The sequence below is a fragment of the Dromaius novaehollandiae genome, chromosome 3, assembly GCF_036370855.1.
Source record: "Dromaius novaehollandiae isolate bDroNov1 chromosome 3, bDroNov1.hap1, whole genome shotgun sequence".
Classification (NCBI taxonomy): Eukaryota; Metazoa; Chordata; class Aves; order Casuariiformes; family Dromaiidae; genus Dromaius; species Dromaius novaehollandiae.
The window spans coordinates 59,894,458-59,909,511 of NC_088100.1; the positions used below are offsets into that span (position 1 = coordinate 59,894,458).

The 15,054-nt window shown below is 39.3% G+C and overlaps 1 protein-coding gene across 2 annotated transcripts in view; it reads right to left on the bottom strand.

Moving 5' to 3' along the window:
• Positions 1-15,054, bottom strand: part of THEMIS (thymocyte selection associated) — an 87,680-nt gene that overhangs the window by 13,253 nt on the left and 59,373 nt on the right. For both annotated transcript variants that reach the window (XM_026104982.2, XM_026104983.2), the window contains exon 5: positions 5,989-6,142. In XM_026104982.2, coding sequence (XP_025960767.2) covers positions 5,989-6,142 — 154 coding nt within the window. The remainder of the gene's footprint in view (positions 1-5,988; positions 6,143-15,054) is intronic.

Genomic DNA, 15,054 nt, shown 5'->3' on the forward strand with positions numbered 1-15,054 from the left:
AGAGCTACTAAGAGTTTGTTTGAAAACCCTCAGTAAATAAAAGCTATTCTTTATCTGATCTACTGCTGTGAGCAGTCTAAGCTAAGACAGTATATAGGATGAGGTTAAAAAATTAACTAACTGCAGCTTTCATGAGGAGTAAGGTATGAGAGATACCCTCTGGGCATTGAAACAAGGAACAGTGCTAGGAACTGGACTAGGTGGGAAGAGTAGGTATGAGAGATACCCTCTGGGCTTTGAAACCAGGAACAGTGCTAGGAACTGGACTAGGTGGGAAGAGTTAGTGCTTTAAATCTTTGCAGGACCAGAGGCAAGCAAGCATTCAGCAGCGCTAATAATGTTTTCTCTGATATTCTTGGGCATACACCTATGGCTGCTTTCAAAGCACAGCTCTCTACTCATAAACTCAGTGAAATAATAAAAAAAACCTGAGCCTATTTGATACCTAAAGTTTAAAAGAAATGTTTCTACTGGAAGCAAGAAGTATTAAGTCAGTAATCTACTGTCACAATTGATGAGTGGGTGTCAACCAGGAGATAAGAAAACTCTGTGCTTCCACAGAAGGGGTGATATGTCAAAGGATAGGATCTTTCTTAAGGGATGAAGCCCAAAGGAAATAGGAGAAAAACTAAGACAGGATAATTTAACACTTGAAAAAGTCACTAGAACAACCTTACTTGATGAGTAGAGTATTTTGGAATTAATAACAAATGAAGAATGTGCTAAAAAGAATGTGCTTACAGGTAAAAAAAAACCAGCAAATCAAGATCAAATGCTATCAGAGATTCTAAAAAAGGCTTATTGAAGACATAAAAATAAGGTTTAATGGGATGGACAAAAGACAAACGCTATTGGCCCAGAATGAATAAAGAGATAGAAAACAGTCAGAGAATCTAACCAGGGTAGATGAAACAATCAATCAAAAACATTGCCTTGATTTACTTAACTACTGAAACATACCTAGGGAGTTAGAGGCTTCATTCAAATAAACGATAATAAGCAGAAAGTCCAAATCAATAACAGCTGCAAAAAGACTGTTTTCTAGTGTCCAAAGCTGCAAACTGCATAAGCGAATAAGAAAGATGAGCAGTGTGAAGAAGAAGGCAGAAACTTTGCTGCCAGTGCAGCTGAGCCACCCAACAAACATAGCAGTTTGTGCAGCAGTTTCTGGACTCTGGGTCGAGACCCTCTTGATCTTCTGGTGACATCATCTGAGATTGTCAGGAGACTCCTGGAAACCCTCTGAGGAACCCCAGAGTGCCTGCTGCTGCTCGGTGAGGATAGCTGCAGGAGGCTGTGACTTCTAGCAAGCTTCTGCAACTGCTATCGAGCTCTGACAGCTCTTCTTGACACAAGGGTGTTTTGAGCTTTTGTTCTCAGCTGACTCCTGATCAAGGAGGGCCAAGCACCATTTTAGCAAGTTCTAGAGAAAGGCCTATGAAAGTGTAGGCCAGAGCACAGCTAGCAGAGGCAGTCAATAGGCGCAGCAGTTTGTACAGAAGGGCTAGCAGCTCTGCTCAGACCAGCACACATATCCTCGGCAGTGGTGGTGATGCACCCCAGGGCACAGTCCCCAGCAGCCCCTGCAGTAACCAATGATATGATATTCCCAGGGGAGACATGGAAAGTATCAAGTGTGACTAAGTGGCTCTGGAAGTGAGAGTCAAGGGCATGAGGGCCCAGGTGGGGTCTCTTCAATCCTGCTTATGAAGGGAAAGAGCTTGAGAAGGAATGGATGGATCCTGTGGGTCAACAAATGGTTGTGCAGCTGGTATTCATAACAGGATTTAGCTTTCTATTACCATTTGACCTTCTCTGGGGATCAAGGACTGCTTGGAAGAGATGGTGGGGCAAAAGACTAAGTGGTGCAAAAGCATCTTTACTGATAGGCTAGCTAGCCTTTTAAGGAGACCTTTAAACTAGGAATGACAGGGTAGGCAGAGGATGACCAACAAGAAAGTGAGGAACTGTTTGACTGGGTTGGCAACCGAAGTGCACAGGGTGATGTGAACAAGAGGGACCTCATACAAACAGGGTTGAAGTCAGTCACTCCAAGCATATGCGCATAAACCAGGAGGTACCTATAGAACAGCATTATGGTGAAATTTCTCATACTCTTTCTGGGAAATCAGTGTGACTGGATCCCTCTCTGAAGTGCCTCTACACTAATGGGGAACAGAATGGGGGAACAGAATGGGGAACAAACGAGAAATTAGTCTGTGCACATTCAGCAGCGCACAAGTCTGTGTGCAGTGGCAGGGCTATAATCTCATTGGCATCACAGAGACATGGTAGGATAGCTCACACTACTGGAGTGCTACGAAGGATGGATACAGGCTCTTAACAGGCTGGGAAGGCAGGGAGGGGGAGTTGTCCGTTACATGAGAGCAGGGGGAGCGCCTGGAGCACTGCCTGGGGGCGGGTGAGGGGCCAGCTGAGGGCTTATGGGTCAGAGTCGGTGAGCAGACCAACATGCTTAACATTGCAATGGATGTCTGCTACAGACTCCCTGATCAAGAAGGAGAAATAGATGAGGCCTTCTTCACACAACCATAAGAAGCTTCACATTTGCCGAGCCTGGTCCTCATGGGGACCTTGAACCACCCTGATATCTACTGGAGGGAAAACAGCAGGGCACGAACAATCCAAGAGGTTTCTGGAGTGCACTGATGGCAACTTCCTAACACAGGTGATCAAGGAGCTGATGAAGGGAAATGCTCTGGTGGACCTCATACTAACAAACGAAGGAAGAACAGGTTGAGGATGTGAAGGTCAGGGGAAATCTTGGCTGCTAAATGACTAGCTAATGGACGGTGTAGAGGATTAAAAACTGGCTGAATTGCCAGGCTCAAAGGACTGTGATCCTCAACACAAAGTCTGGCTGGAGGCCAGTCATTAGTGGAGTGCCCCAGGGTCAACACCAGAGCCAATATTGTATAACATCTTCATTAGTGACCTGAATGATGGGAGATAGTGTATCCTCAGCAAATCTGCAGATGATACAAAAACTGGGAGTAGTAGTTGATAGATCATATGGTTGCACTACCATTTGGAGGAGCACTGCCTTTTAAAGAGGCTGGAGAAATCGGCAGAGAGGAACCTCATGAAGTTCAACAAAGGGAAATGCAAAGTTCTGCCCAGACAGATAATCCTTCCCCTCTACTCAGCACTAGTGAGGCCACACCTGGAGTGCTGTGTCCAGTGCTGGGCTCCCCAGTACAAGAAAGACATGGACATACTGGAGCAGGTACTGTGAAGGGCCACAAAGATGATTAAGGGACTGGAACATTATACGAGGAGATGCTGAGAGAGCTGGAACTTCTCCAGCTTGGAGAAGAGAAGGCCCAGGAGATATCTTGTCAGCGTGTATAAATATCTAATGGGAGGATGTGAAGAAGGAGGAGGCGCACTCTTCTCAGTGGTCCCCAGTGACAGAACAAAAGGCAATGGGAACAAACTGAAACACAGGAAATTCCATTTAAATGTGAGAACCCTTTTTCACTATGAGAGTGGTCAAACACTGGAACATGTTGCATGGAGAAGCTGCAGAATATCCTTGAAGATATTTGAAACCCAGCTAGACAGAGTCCTGGGCAACCTGCTCTAGCTGACCCTGCTCTGAGCGGAAGTGTTGGACAAGAAGATCCCCAGAGGTCCCGCTTGGCCTCAGCTCTTCTGTGATTCCTCAAAACCCTGAGAACCATAAAACCTTTTGCAAGTCATTCAGGCTAGTGAGGCAAAGCGCAAGTCCTAAGGAGCATCCTGCCATCGTAACTGATCCAGCGAAACAGACTAGATCACTGGAAGAAAGTAAGAAAGACAGAAAGCATGTCTGTTTGTCCAAAACATTAAACACTTGAGTGCTGCTTTTACGGCTTGAACATCCTGACAGTGAAGCAGTCAGCAATCCCAATGCATGAAGTGAAGACTAACTACTGTCCCAGCGAGCCTTTAGAAATGGGATAGGAAGCCTTCTCCTTGTTGAAGACACAACAGGTCCTGCATTAATGCATGTACCTCTTAAGGTCAGTTAATAAGCCTCTGTATCTACTGTCTATTGCTCCTTTTCCCTTTGAGATCTCAATCTGCATCTGGTACAAAGGGGGCACCCTTTCCCTCCTGACTTAAACCTACCCAGTAGAGAAAGAAAAGACAATTCAGTACTAGCTGAAATGAACACTATCACCAGATAGTTTTTTGGCTATATGTAGATGCAAAAGCAGTAACAAAGTCTCAAACTATGAAGATGGTTCCAACAGAAAGAATGGAAAGAGCAGCCACCTTCTAATGCTGTTACTGAACTGAAGCATTAGTAGTAACAGTATCTCTAAACTTTTTTTTTTCAACCGGGGGATCTCAGTTTAGAAACCACTGCACTGTTCCTGTAACAGAGGCAGAGGAAGTGACTGTAAGATAGTGCTTGTCACTACATGAATGTGCTGAACTGAGCCACTGGGTTCAGAAAAATCTTTGAAAAATCTTGATTATAAAACTGTTACATGACTTCAGCCTGTGTCGCTTTCCATGTCTGTGAAGAGTTCAAACACAACGAGGTAAAGCAGCTACACAAGCATGGAGTTCTGCAGCTGTGGAAAAGGCAGTCCCCGGCACAAACTGCAAGCCTGACTTCTTTCAGTAAGGATGCCTTAGGCACGTTTTCTTCAGGTGTGTCCCTCCCCATCTCTCATGCCTGCCTTACCCTACAGAGATTAATCTGTATAATTGATCAAACTGATCCCTGTTGCATGAACAAGAGCTTCTAAAGTCAAGCCTCAGTATTTTGCAAGTAGTACCCTTGGCACAAGACTGTAAATCATCAACCCATCTTGGTATTATTTCTGTTCTATGGTTTAAATGGAGGATATCATTCTCCAGAGCTGGCTACACGGAATTTTCACCAATCACTGCTAGAAAATCTAATCAAATCATTAAGCACTGACAAAATGGAGCCTAGAGGGAGATTTTCAAAGCTACAAAATAACAAATTTAATATAATATTTCAAAAGCAGCCAAATACCAAAATACCATTTGAAAATCTGTCCCCAAATAATCAACTTTCACAGCCATGAGAATTGTTGGATATTCAATGTACTACAGTGATTCTTCACTAAAAAAGCTGTTTAATTTGCATTTGGAGGAGTCTCGCTGAGAATGGTTTCAAATATACAGATCATCATTTTGGGGAATGTTACACATCAAATGATGAGACAATAAAGAAAAACTTTATGGGAAGTTTTTATATTAATATCAGATTGCAATGGCAGTGAATTCTTATGTCCTAGTTCTCCAAATGTTCCAGTGCTGCAATTAATGTGATGTGTTCGTATTTCAGATATAACCCATGACTGACAGACTAGTGAAATCAACTGAATTTTTTATATTAACTTCAAAGTCTTTTGGATTTGTCCTCATATCATTTAGCTTCTCAACTTCAATATGTTCTGAGAAATGAAAAAGTTGAAAGATAATTAGAAAACCTAAGCAGTTATCAAAAATACTTCAGAAATCTAAGGAAGGGGTGACTTTGAAAACAATTAATGGTCAAGTAATTTGCTCAATACTACTTTTTCTTCAAAATATGAAAACATGACTTGAAGAAATCTTCATATCTTTAATGTAAATTGCTTGCTCATCTTTAATGCTTCTTGGAATCAGGGTTTTTTAAAACAGATGATGTGTAGATTCCTAAAGCAAAAGGAAACCGCATCTTTTCCACAAGTCAGTTTCTGAAAACTACTGAATATTCATGCTGCAGTGTCAAACAGAGTTTAATACCATGCTTCTGTTGAGAGCTCAGGTGAATTTGCCTTATGGCATTTATGGTGGAAGAACAGAGATGTTCACTTTTTATCTCTTTTGACTAAGATTCTCTTTTGACACATATTCCAAAGGAAATCATGCAAAATAATCCTGCATGTAAATTATTTATCAAGACTAGGGTTAAGTTTTGTTATATTAATTATGCTCAAATCATAAAGCTTAACTGACCTTTAATCACACTGGTTTCCACTAATGTAGCTGTCCTAGTCACATCCTTCCCTTTCTCGTGGTGCATCAAATCCTTTTGACAACTAACTTGTAATTCCGAAACATCAGCAGCTTGATTTGAACAGAATTTCTTGGTGGCTTCTTCACAGAAATTCTGAAATTACATAGAAGAACACATTAATTTCACATGTAAGTTGTTACTCCAGGCTGGATACTTTCACAGATGTGACAAGTAAGAGCATCATCCTTTGGGTCACTTCTGTGAATTTTAACCATATATTTCTGTTTGTCAAAATAAGTTATCAATCACATTTACCACCAGTTCTTGTCTTTGAGACACGTACATCACAAAATAACATGACCAGAAGGCACTATAGGTGAAGAATTTATCCTTAAGATATATCTCTATTCTCCTTTCTCTTTGTGTGAATATATGGACATGCAAATGCACAGGAAGGAGATTTATGTATCCTTTTCTGTTGCTACAGATTTCTTTCTGATCAACTATTTGTACTGTATTGTTCATTAGTTTAACGAGTTCTATTACACAGTACATTACAAAATCATATAATGTCTGACATTTTAATTATACTTATCCAGTAGCCTTCATAGCATGGTTAGTGCAGTTAGATGGTAGGAATAGACAATTATAGCGTCATTAATTATAATGTTGTTACAATGCAGAAAGAAAATTATGTGATTGTAACACTTGCACCCCTTAAATTTCATGCTTGGTATATACACTTTTATAATTCAGGTTTTTTAACGGGATTTATATTGTAAATACTTTCCACTGTATGCATATTTTTCACTTGTATAAATCACCTGTATAAATGTCAATTAAAAGTATCAAAAAGTGAATTTGCATTGAAACTATACACTAACTGCAGTGCAGTTACAGTCCAACTGCAATCACTGTATCAGGAAGTGTCTTTTTTGAAAAAAAAGTATAGATTTTCCTTTCAAAAATCAAATGTAGATTTTCATCAGCAGTGCTGAAGCCATCCTATTCAGGGATAGAAAGTGATGTTAGTAAAACTGACAGTAGTTACACAGTAGTAGTGTCTGACCTGTTCAAAATCAACCCACACTTTGGGAAAGCACAACACACGACCACAGTTATGACAAGCTGTCTATTTCAAAAGAGATATCAGCAAGCAAAAAAAAGCCATTGGTAACTGAAATAGGAAGCTTGAGACAGTATTTTAAGCAGAACAACTGAAGATGAAATCTGTAAAATGTATGGAAAATTTTCCTCAGTGGGTGGGTCATGGCATGACGTAAGTGGACGACCCTCATTTTTCAGTTAGAGCAACCTACAGCAGTTATCTCCATTTTCTGAAATAAACACTGAAAGCCCTATCTACAGGGTTGACTGAGTTACAGTATTCAGTGCAAGTTTGTGCAGCACAGGCTGTACACTCTTAGGTAGTGCTCTTCTTGATTGCAAAAGAACCTCTGACATCAAGCAAAGCTTTAAGCAGCGATAAAATTCAGAAAGACCTCAGGGATTTGTACAAAAAAAAAATACTACTGAGGAATAGCTTGCAAAGAGGACAGAAATGTCAGAAGAAATTCTTAACAACAAAGAAGAAAAAAATAACCCAATGGAAAAGATACTGTTTGTTCAAACTGGGACAATTCCTGGCTGGTACATAGTGGAATAGCTTCCCTGAAATTATAGGAGCTTTGCCTTTTTTCACCAGCAGAGTGTGGCTCTTCATTTCTTGATGACCTGCACCTAAACATGCCTATATGCACCAACTGGCAATATGAACAAACACTTTACAGCTAAATATTGAAAAATTTCCACTTTTTGTTCAGGGAAAATATATGCTTAGACAAAAAAACTTTCAAAGCTTTCACTAAACTTGTCACATCCTCAGCATCATTAATAATTGTCTGTGTACAAATGAAAGGTCTTGGGTGGAGCAGGGAAACGCTGTTATTCACCGGCAGATTGTTCCTGAGTTTAAGTTACTGGCGATATTTAACACACAAAAAGCCTTCCCTTCGAAAGTCAGCTTTTATGTTATTAGGAACCCTAATGCAGATAGTATAAATAATAAAGTATTTTTTTAATACTGTAATTCTTTTCTAGTCAGTTCCTTTTTTAACATATTAATCCTAGCATTTGGTACCATGAATGAGTATGTTCAGATTATTTATTTTGCATTGTCTGAACTAACTTAAGAAAAAGCCTTGGTGTCAAAAGGGAAAAGTCTCCTCATTACAAAGAATGTGACTGAAGTTTGTGCAAATCTTATCAGTCATTCAGCAAAACCACACACTGTGATACAGTGGTTCCCCAGGGCATGCTGCAAATAAATTAAAATATGCAGAACTCAAACATTTAAGAACAAACCGGGGAACAGAAACTGAATTGTCACTTCAGTATAGACTGAAATCTGATACTATTTTAACATTCTTAATAGAGCTATAAATAAGAAATGGACTAAGAGAAACATAGATAAGGTACACTTTTAAACTATATGAAAAATATGGAGTGAAGAGCTACAGTCTTCTTCCAAATATTAGGCAGGACTAATAGCACCGTATTTCCTAATGCATGAAATCACCCTTCCACCAATTTAGAGTGAGGATATCAGCCATGGTTTTCAATAATGTTACTGCCAGAACAAACACTGATTAAGTTTAAAACATCATGATTTGAACCACGGTCATTCATTGTAATGGACTACTCATGAGGAAAATCCAAATCTCAACATTTGGAAAATCCAACCAACAGCTACAGTTTTGTGAACTAAAAATTTTACCTCAGTAGTTAAGCACAGGCCATTACATCCCTGCATGCACTCATTAACCATAAATAACTCAGAAGACAAAGCACAAAGTCATAAGAGTAAGGTAGCCTAAGACTACATAGTTCCCCTCAGGAAATATAAGGTGTTGTATCAAACAGGATACAAAATGTTGTGAGATCTAATGCAAGCACTAGAGGACTGGAGATGCATTATTTTAGTAAGAATAGAGGCTTCAGCATTCTGCAGAAGTTGTAAATGTGTGCAGAGTTTATCTAAGGTACACGAAATGAAAATGCTGAAGTAGAAAACCGAGTTCAGGAGTGAACAGTCTGAATGAGTTTCACTTGATCACCTGAATAGCTTAATGCGCTACATTTGTGTGTGCACATGCATGCACACACATATACAAGCAATGCTTCCCTCCATTTGTGTCTTCCAAAAGCAGTGAAATCTGACCTCAATTCTTATTCTTCAAACAGCACTGCATAAATAATAATAACAATGCTTTGCCCATCTACAGCACCAGTCACACAAACCTTATTTTAAAAAGTCAATTTTCCCTGCAATTTGAGCAGTTTACCACCCCCTTTTTACAGCTCCAAGGGGTGTTCTTCCACTGCAGAAATTCAGTGGTCTCCCTGTGAATATTTCTTTCATTACTATGTCTAATCACTTTTTGAAGTCATTTACACTTCTGATACTCATATCATGTAACAATGAGTTCAGAGTTTATTTCTGCACTGTGTAAAATTTCCTATGCTTTATTTAACTGTCCTACCTAATAATTTCATGCAGCTATTGTAATCACTCTCTATTCACTTTCTTCTTGCGTTCAGGATTTTACAGGCATATATGATCTCTCTCCTGAGTCACCTCTTCTTCTGGCCAAAGAGTTCTAGTCTATTTAACCTTTCCTCTTACTGAAGTCAAATTATAATCAGTGATGGACCAGATCCTGAAATTTCTGGGTCTTTGCAAGAAACAACCCAAAGCTGCTGAAGGCAGTTCATATACCACTCCTACCTGAGACAGCACTAGTTAGTCAGAACCGCTCAGTAAGCTAAGAATATAACCTAAGAGTTCTAAAAGACCTTGGAGGGGACTCCAATAATGCTAGTAGTAACCACTGAGAACAAATAGTAGAAAAAGAAGCTCTTCAAGCAAGCAGGAAAAAAAATCTGTAAAATCTGACTAAAAAAAATTTATATGTGTTTATAATACACATTATTGTTTTGGTTGCTTTGGGGTTTCTTTTTTTTTGTTTTTCTTTTAAGGGAAAGAAAGCCTCAACAGCATCTAGAACATTCAGAGTAAAGAACGAGAAACAACATTTGTTTAAAGAACTGAAAAATGTGGGAGTAAATATGAAACCAACAGCTGTCATAGTCTCTGATAATGTTGTGAGAGATGTAGTGGCATAAACCAGTCTGACAAAACTATGCCTTTCTAGACAGAAAGTCAAGCTGTTATATGATTACAAATGACTCTAGTGAAGAGGAGGACTCATTTGTCAGAGCAATCAGTGCTGGACATGGCACTACACCTTTGGAGTACATTTATTATGAGTCACCCATGCTGCTAGATACAGATCATAAACCTTTTACTGCAGTCTTTTAAGACAGCTTGGAGTGGCACTCTCTGCTGCCTTCAGAAATTCAAGCCAAAGCTCTAGACATATATCTTTGCTTTGGCATACACTGCACTGGTATATTTATCTGTAAAATGGTTAATTGCTTCATGTACCTTTCCACCAGAAAAAAAGCCATATACATAGAATGAGAGCATGATAAATGGTTTTGTAGTTCACACACATTTCACTGTTTCCAAACAAAAAAGGCAATTTGTCAACACAAGCTACAAAAGAAGATTCTGCAGGAGAGTCATACGGCAGAGTGTTCATGGGGAAGCCCAAACCAGGCTTTATGCAGCTTTAGCTTTTAGTATTTTGCTGAATATTTTAAAGCAATGATAGGAGAAGGGTAGAGAGAGAAATATCAGTCTAAGTGAGACAGGGAGATCGTATCTGCTGTTTTATAGAGAAGACTTCATGAGTCTCAGGCAACTCACAGAATGACACCCTACACCAATAGGGATCATTTTACTCCAACCTTCATTACATTTGCATCACTTTCTGCACAAAGAATTTAGCACTGTAGTGAATCAGAGAAGAGTCCCAAGTTTTGCTTCTCGTATTGTATCAATATAAAACCAGGGTAAGTGATATTACAATCAGCTCCATAGACCATCCTGAACCACAGATCCAAATTCTCTGCTGGCTTGCAGGTGTGCAAATTGGAATGGCTACATTTCTTCAAAATACTTCAATACAGATTTACACCAGTGTTGGTCAAAATAAAATTTCACCCGCAACACAAATGGGCAAAGGAATGCACTTTTCCATGTAACAGATGGGAAGCACGAATTCAAATAACGGGAATACACAACTGGAAACTCCTGACACCTCACAGGAAAATTGCATTATCATGGCGGACGGTTAGAACTGAATCATTCCACTTGAAAGGAAACAATTACCTTTTGATTATTACTCATTTGTATCCCAGGTTAGCCTTCTTGCATGATCTATTGGCAAGCCAACTTATCTTGCACATCAAGGTAATTTTTGCAAGGGTACACTGTACCTATAGTTAAGGGTACTGACAAGGGTCCATGATTTTGTAGCGAAGAATTTTAACTGTCTTCCCCTTTGCACCAATTCCAGTGCAAGTTATCAAGCCTTCATTTTCCACAGTCCATTGGGCTGTGGAAAAGGAGAAGAGCTAGTTAGAAGACGCTTCAGAACGGCCATAGGCAGTAAAGAGGATCCTCATTTAGCCTCATTAACATACAGGACAGGAGCACTTTAGAGAATTATTATTTGCCTGCAGAACTCATAAGGTACTATAAACTATAGAAGGACTACCTTTGCCAAAGAAGGGGTCAAGGTTACATCATTTCAAAGGCAGGAACAAAATTGCATCAGATAGTCTACCTAAAAGCGACATGGAATCACTGGTTAAATTACTGGTTTTTGATCAGGTTCAAATTCTTAACTATTACCACTTTACAAGGTACTTTTTGTACCTGGCTACAATATCACAATTAATTTGACTTTCATTGTCAGTAGTCTGGGATTTTCCAGGGAATTAAAGAGGAGATGCTATGTAATGAAGTCACGATAAACTGCAGACAGATGCCACTGTAGGCATATACTTAGGGCTCAAAATACATACTTAAAAAAGAATATTTTCCTAAAAGTAGAAAAGAAGTAACTTATCCATGTTCAGAGCTTGAATAAAAATATTAAATAAAAATACAAAAATATAAACTATAAAAATATGAAAAATAAAAAATATAAAAATACAAAAAAATGAAACAAAGCAGAAAGACATGTTATAACTATATCCAATTCTACAAAAAGAAAACCAAATAAAGTATGGAATTGAATTGTCTTAGAGAAATCAATAGGCAGGTGGAAGATTCAGAGTTTTGCCCAATATGCAGTTTATCTGTGAGCCTGAATAAATATTATGGTGACATGCTATCTAAAAAAGAATTGAAAGAAATGACATTTCTGTAAGAACAGAACAAGCTATTCCATTTGGGATATTTTGTCTGGTTTTGGGGGTAACCAAAGAGGCTGACTGAGGTGGAAAAGAATATTAAGTAGCCACTAGATGGCTGTATTCCCTGGCTTATTCCAACAACTCCAGCTGAGCATTTGCATTTAAAACTTCATTTCAAGGGCTTACAATTCAACGGTAAAACAGTAGGCAAAAACTCAGCATACAGACTCTCATCTGACAAAGATTTCTACTTGTGGTCCACCCTTTCCGCCGTTTAAAACCATAAGAAAAACAAATTTTGCAGTTATATCTAGGCCTAGGCAGAAAGAAAATATTCTTCATCAAATTTGATCATTTCTTGGGGCAACGACAAGCAGTGAAATGTTGAAATCTAATAGTTAAACAGGCTGAGATGTAACAGTTTGAGGGAGGGAGGAGCAAATTGGGGAAAAAAGGGATCCAGTCAACAGGATGACCTTTAAAGAACAGCTATTGTGTGAGCACAGCACAAGTTTTTCAAAGAAATTTCATGAGGGCTTTAAGGAGGTAATTAAATACTTCTGCTCTTCCCAGACTGTTCCCATAGTTCGGGTGAATATTCAGCACCTGACTGGGGTAAAATAATTTGCTTAATGTTATTAAAAAAAAAAAAAACATGCAAGGTGTGCCATTCTAATATTCAAGTAAAACTCTGCTTGCTTCAGAATTTCAAAGCCCCAGGTTTTTGTTTGTAATCCAGCAATTCTCATGTATTCATTCACTGCTCACAGTACTTATTTAACCAGTTCTTGTTGGATGAGACTTTTTTTCAAAAAATCTGTTCCAGGATGGTACAGAATACACCTCTGGAGCCTTTAAAATGAAGCTTTGCTACTAAAAGACCCTTATTGCCAATGGGTTGCTACAATTGTGAGCCTCTTTTTCCTGCATTTTTTTCTCCTGCTCTGTAGGTATACAAGCAAAAGAGAACAGAAAATAATGTAGGGCACCCCTGAGTGGCCTGGGATGAAACAGTGCTGTATTTAGCCAGCACAAAACCACCAGGCTTACGTCTTTTGCTATTAACGTTACAAACCAAAAATGATATTTTTAAATCTATTTAGTAATAATTCAAAATGTAAAATTCAGAACTGCATAATTGGCTTCCAGCTCCATCCCTTCTCTCTCCCTTCCCTGGTAAATACATGAAGGGGGGAAAGGCTCATTTCCCAGAGCCTCACAGCAGAGAGTAGAGTTTTATTTATCTTTACCCTAAAGTATATGATGTTTGCATGATATTTGTTTTTGCAGATATGTCTGCATCTAAGGCCATTTTATTCTGAGTACTTAGCATTATACAGCACTTTCTTAATTCAACACATTGAGCAGAAAAAGGTGAATAAGTAATATTTTCTGCCTTTTACATGCTGACAAATTGAAACATGCCCTTTTCCACATAGCCTCAAAAGGTGAATAGGACCCTGTCAAGTCCACCCTGATGTCACCGTACATCCTGCCTCATCACAACACCTTCAGTGCCAGCGGCACCGCATAACTGCCTTGCCTATTGATTTCAGCCACAGTCAGGAGCACTCAGCTATAGAAATCAGGCCTCAGCTGTCTCAAACTGGACAATGAAAAACAGTTAGTAGCCACCTGTGAAAATTTTTGGTTTCCATGATGCTCACTGTACGAGAAAAGCAAGTGTGAACTGAAGCAGGAATAAAGCCCTGATGTTTGATGGGGAGTCAGACACCTTAACCCCAAAGCAGGTTTTTTTTTCCTTTGCCTGTTCACCCACTAAGCACTGAAGTTCTTGGGAGAAAAAATGTTCCAAAGATGTAAATAATTAAGATCTGCTCCTGTATTACAAATACATTTTGCCTCAGCGAATGGAAGTGCTTGTTTGTTCAAAGACTATGAAATGTTGTATTTTTCGAAATCACCACTTAAGCAAAAGATGTGAACTCTTCTCATTTATCTTAATGGGACATTAACTGGAAATTTAATTACAAGGGAGAGCTAATTATCTGCAGGTTTGCCAAACTACAGATGGAATCTACTCAACGGAATGAAATCCGAATGCTGAAGTCAACATGAACATAAGTTCAATCTAGTGTGGGGAAAATCTGAACTGAAATCAAGTGAAAAAAAAGACTGAAACTTCCTGTAGCTCCTGACACAGAATCTCAGATCAGGCACCCTGAGCTGCACCGTTCTCACAGCTGTCTCTCCCTCAATCCTCAGATCTTTTGTCCCCCTAAAAATGAAATAATAGCCATACTGTTTCAGACCAAGAATACATCTCACTCATTATCTTTTCTCCACCATTGCCGTATGCAGACACCAAGAAGGAGTAAGAACAGAACAAGACTATCTGCTACCTCCAAATACACTCTCAGCCTCTAACTATTTTCTGCTCAGGGAATTTCCTGAGTTTGGTGTGGTTTGTCTATTCAGTAACCCTCAAAGGGGTCTCTCTTCCAAGTTTTTGTCCAATCTCCCCTTGAACTCCTGATACACTTCCAGCCTTGTTCTGGCTCCCCTTGGTTTGAATGTATCCTGTCCCATTTCCTGTAATTGTGGCCCTGCAGAGAGAAGGAGGGGGGGAGCACAATTTTTAAAATAAATTGTTTTCAAGTTCTTACTGCTGCACTGCCCTTCCTAGCATTAGTCTGCAAGTCCAGATGCAGAGCTCAAACTGTGTTTCCTCTCACTGAATGACAGAAAATGCTGCGTGTGGCAGACAGCAGCCTCAG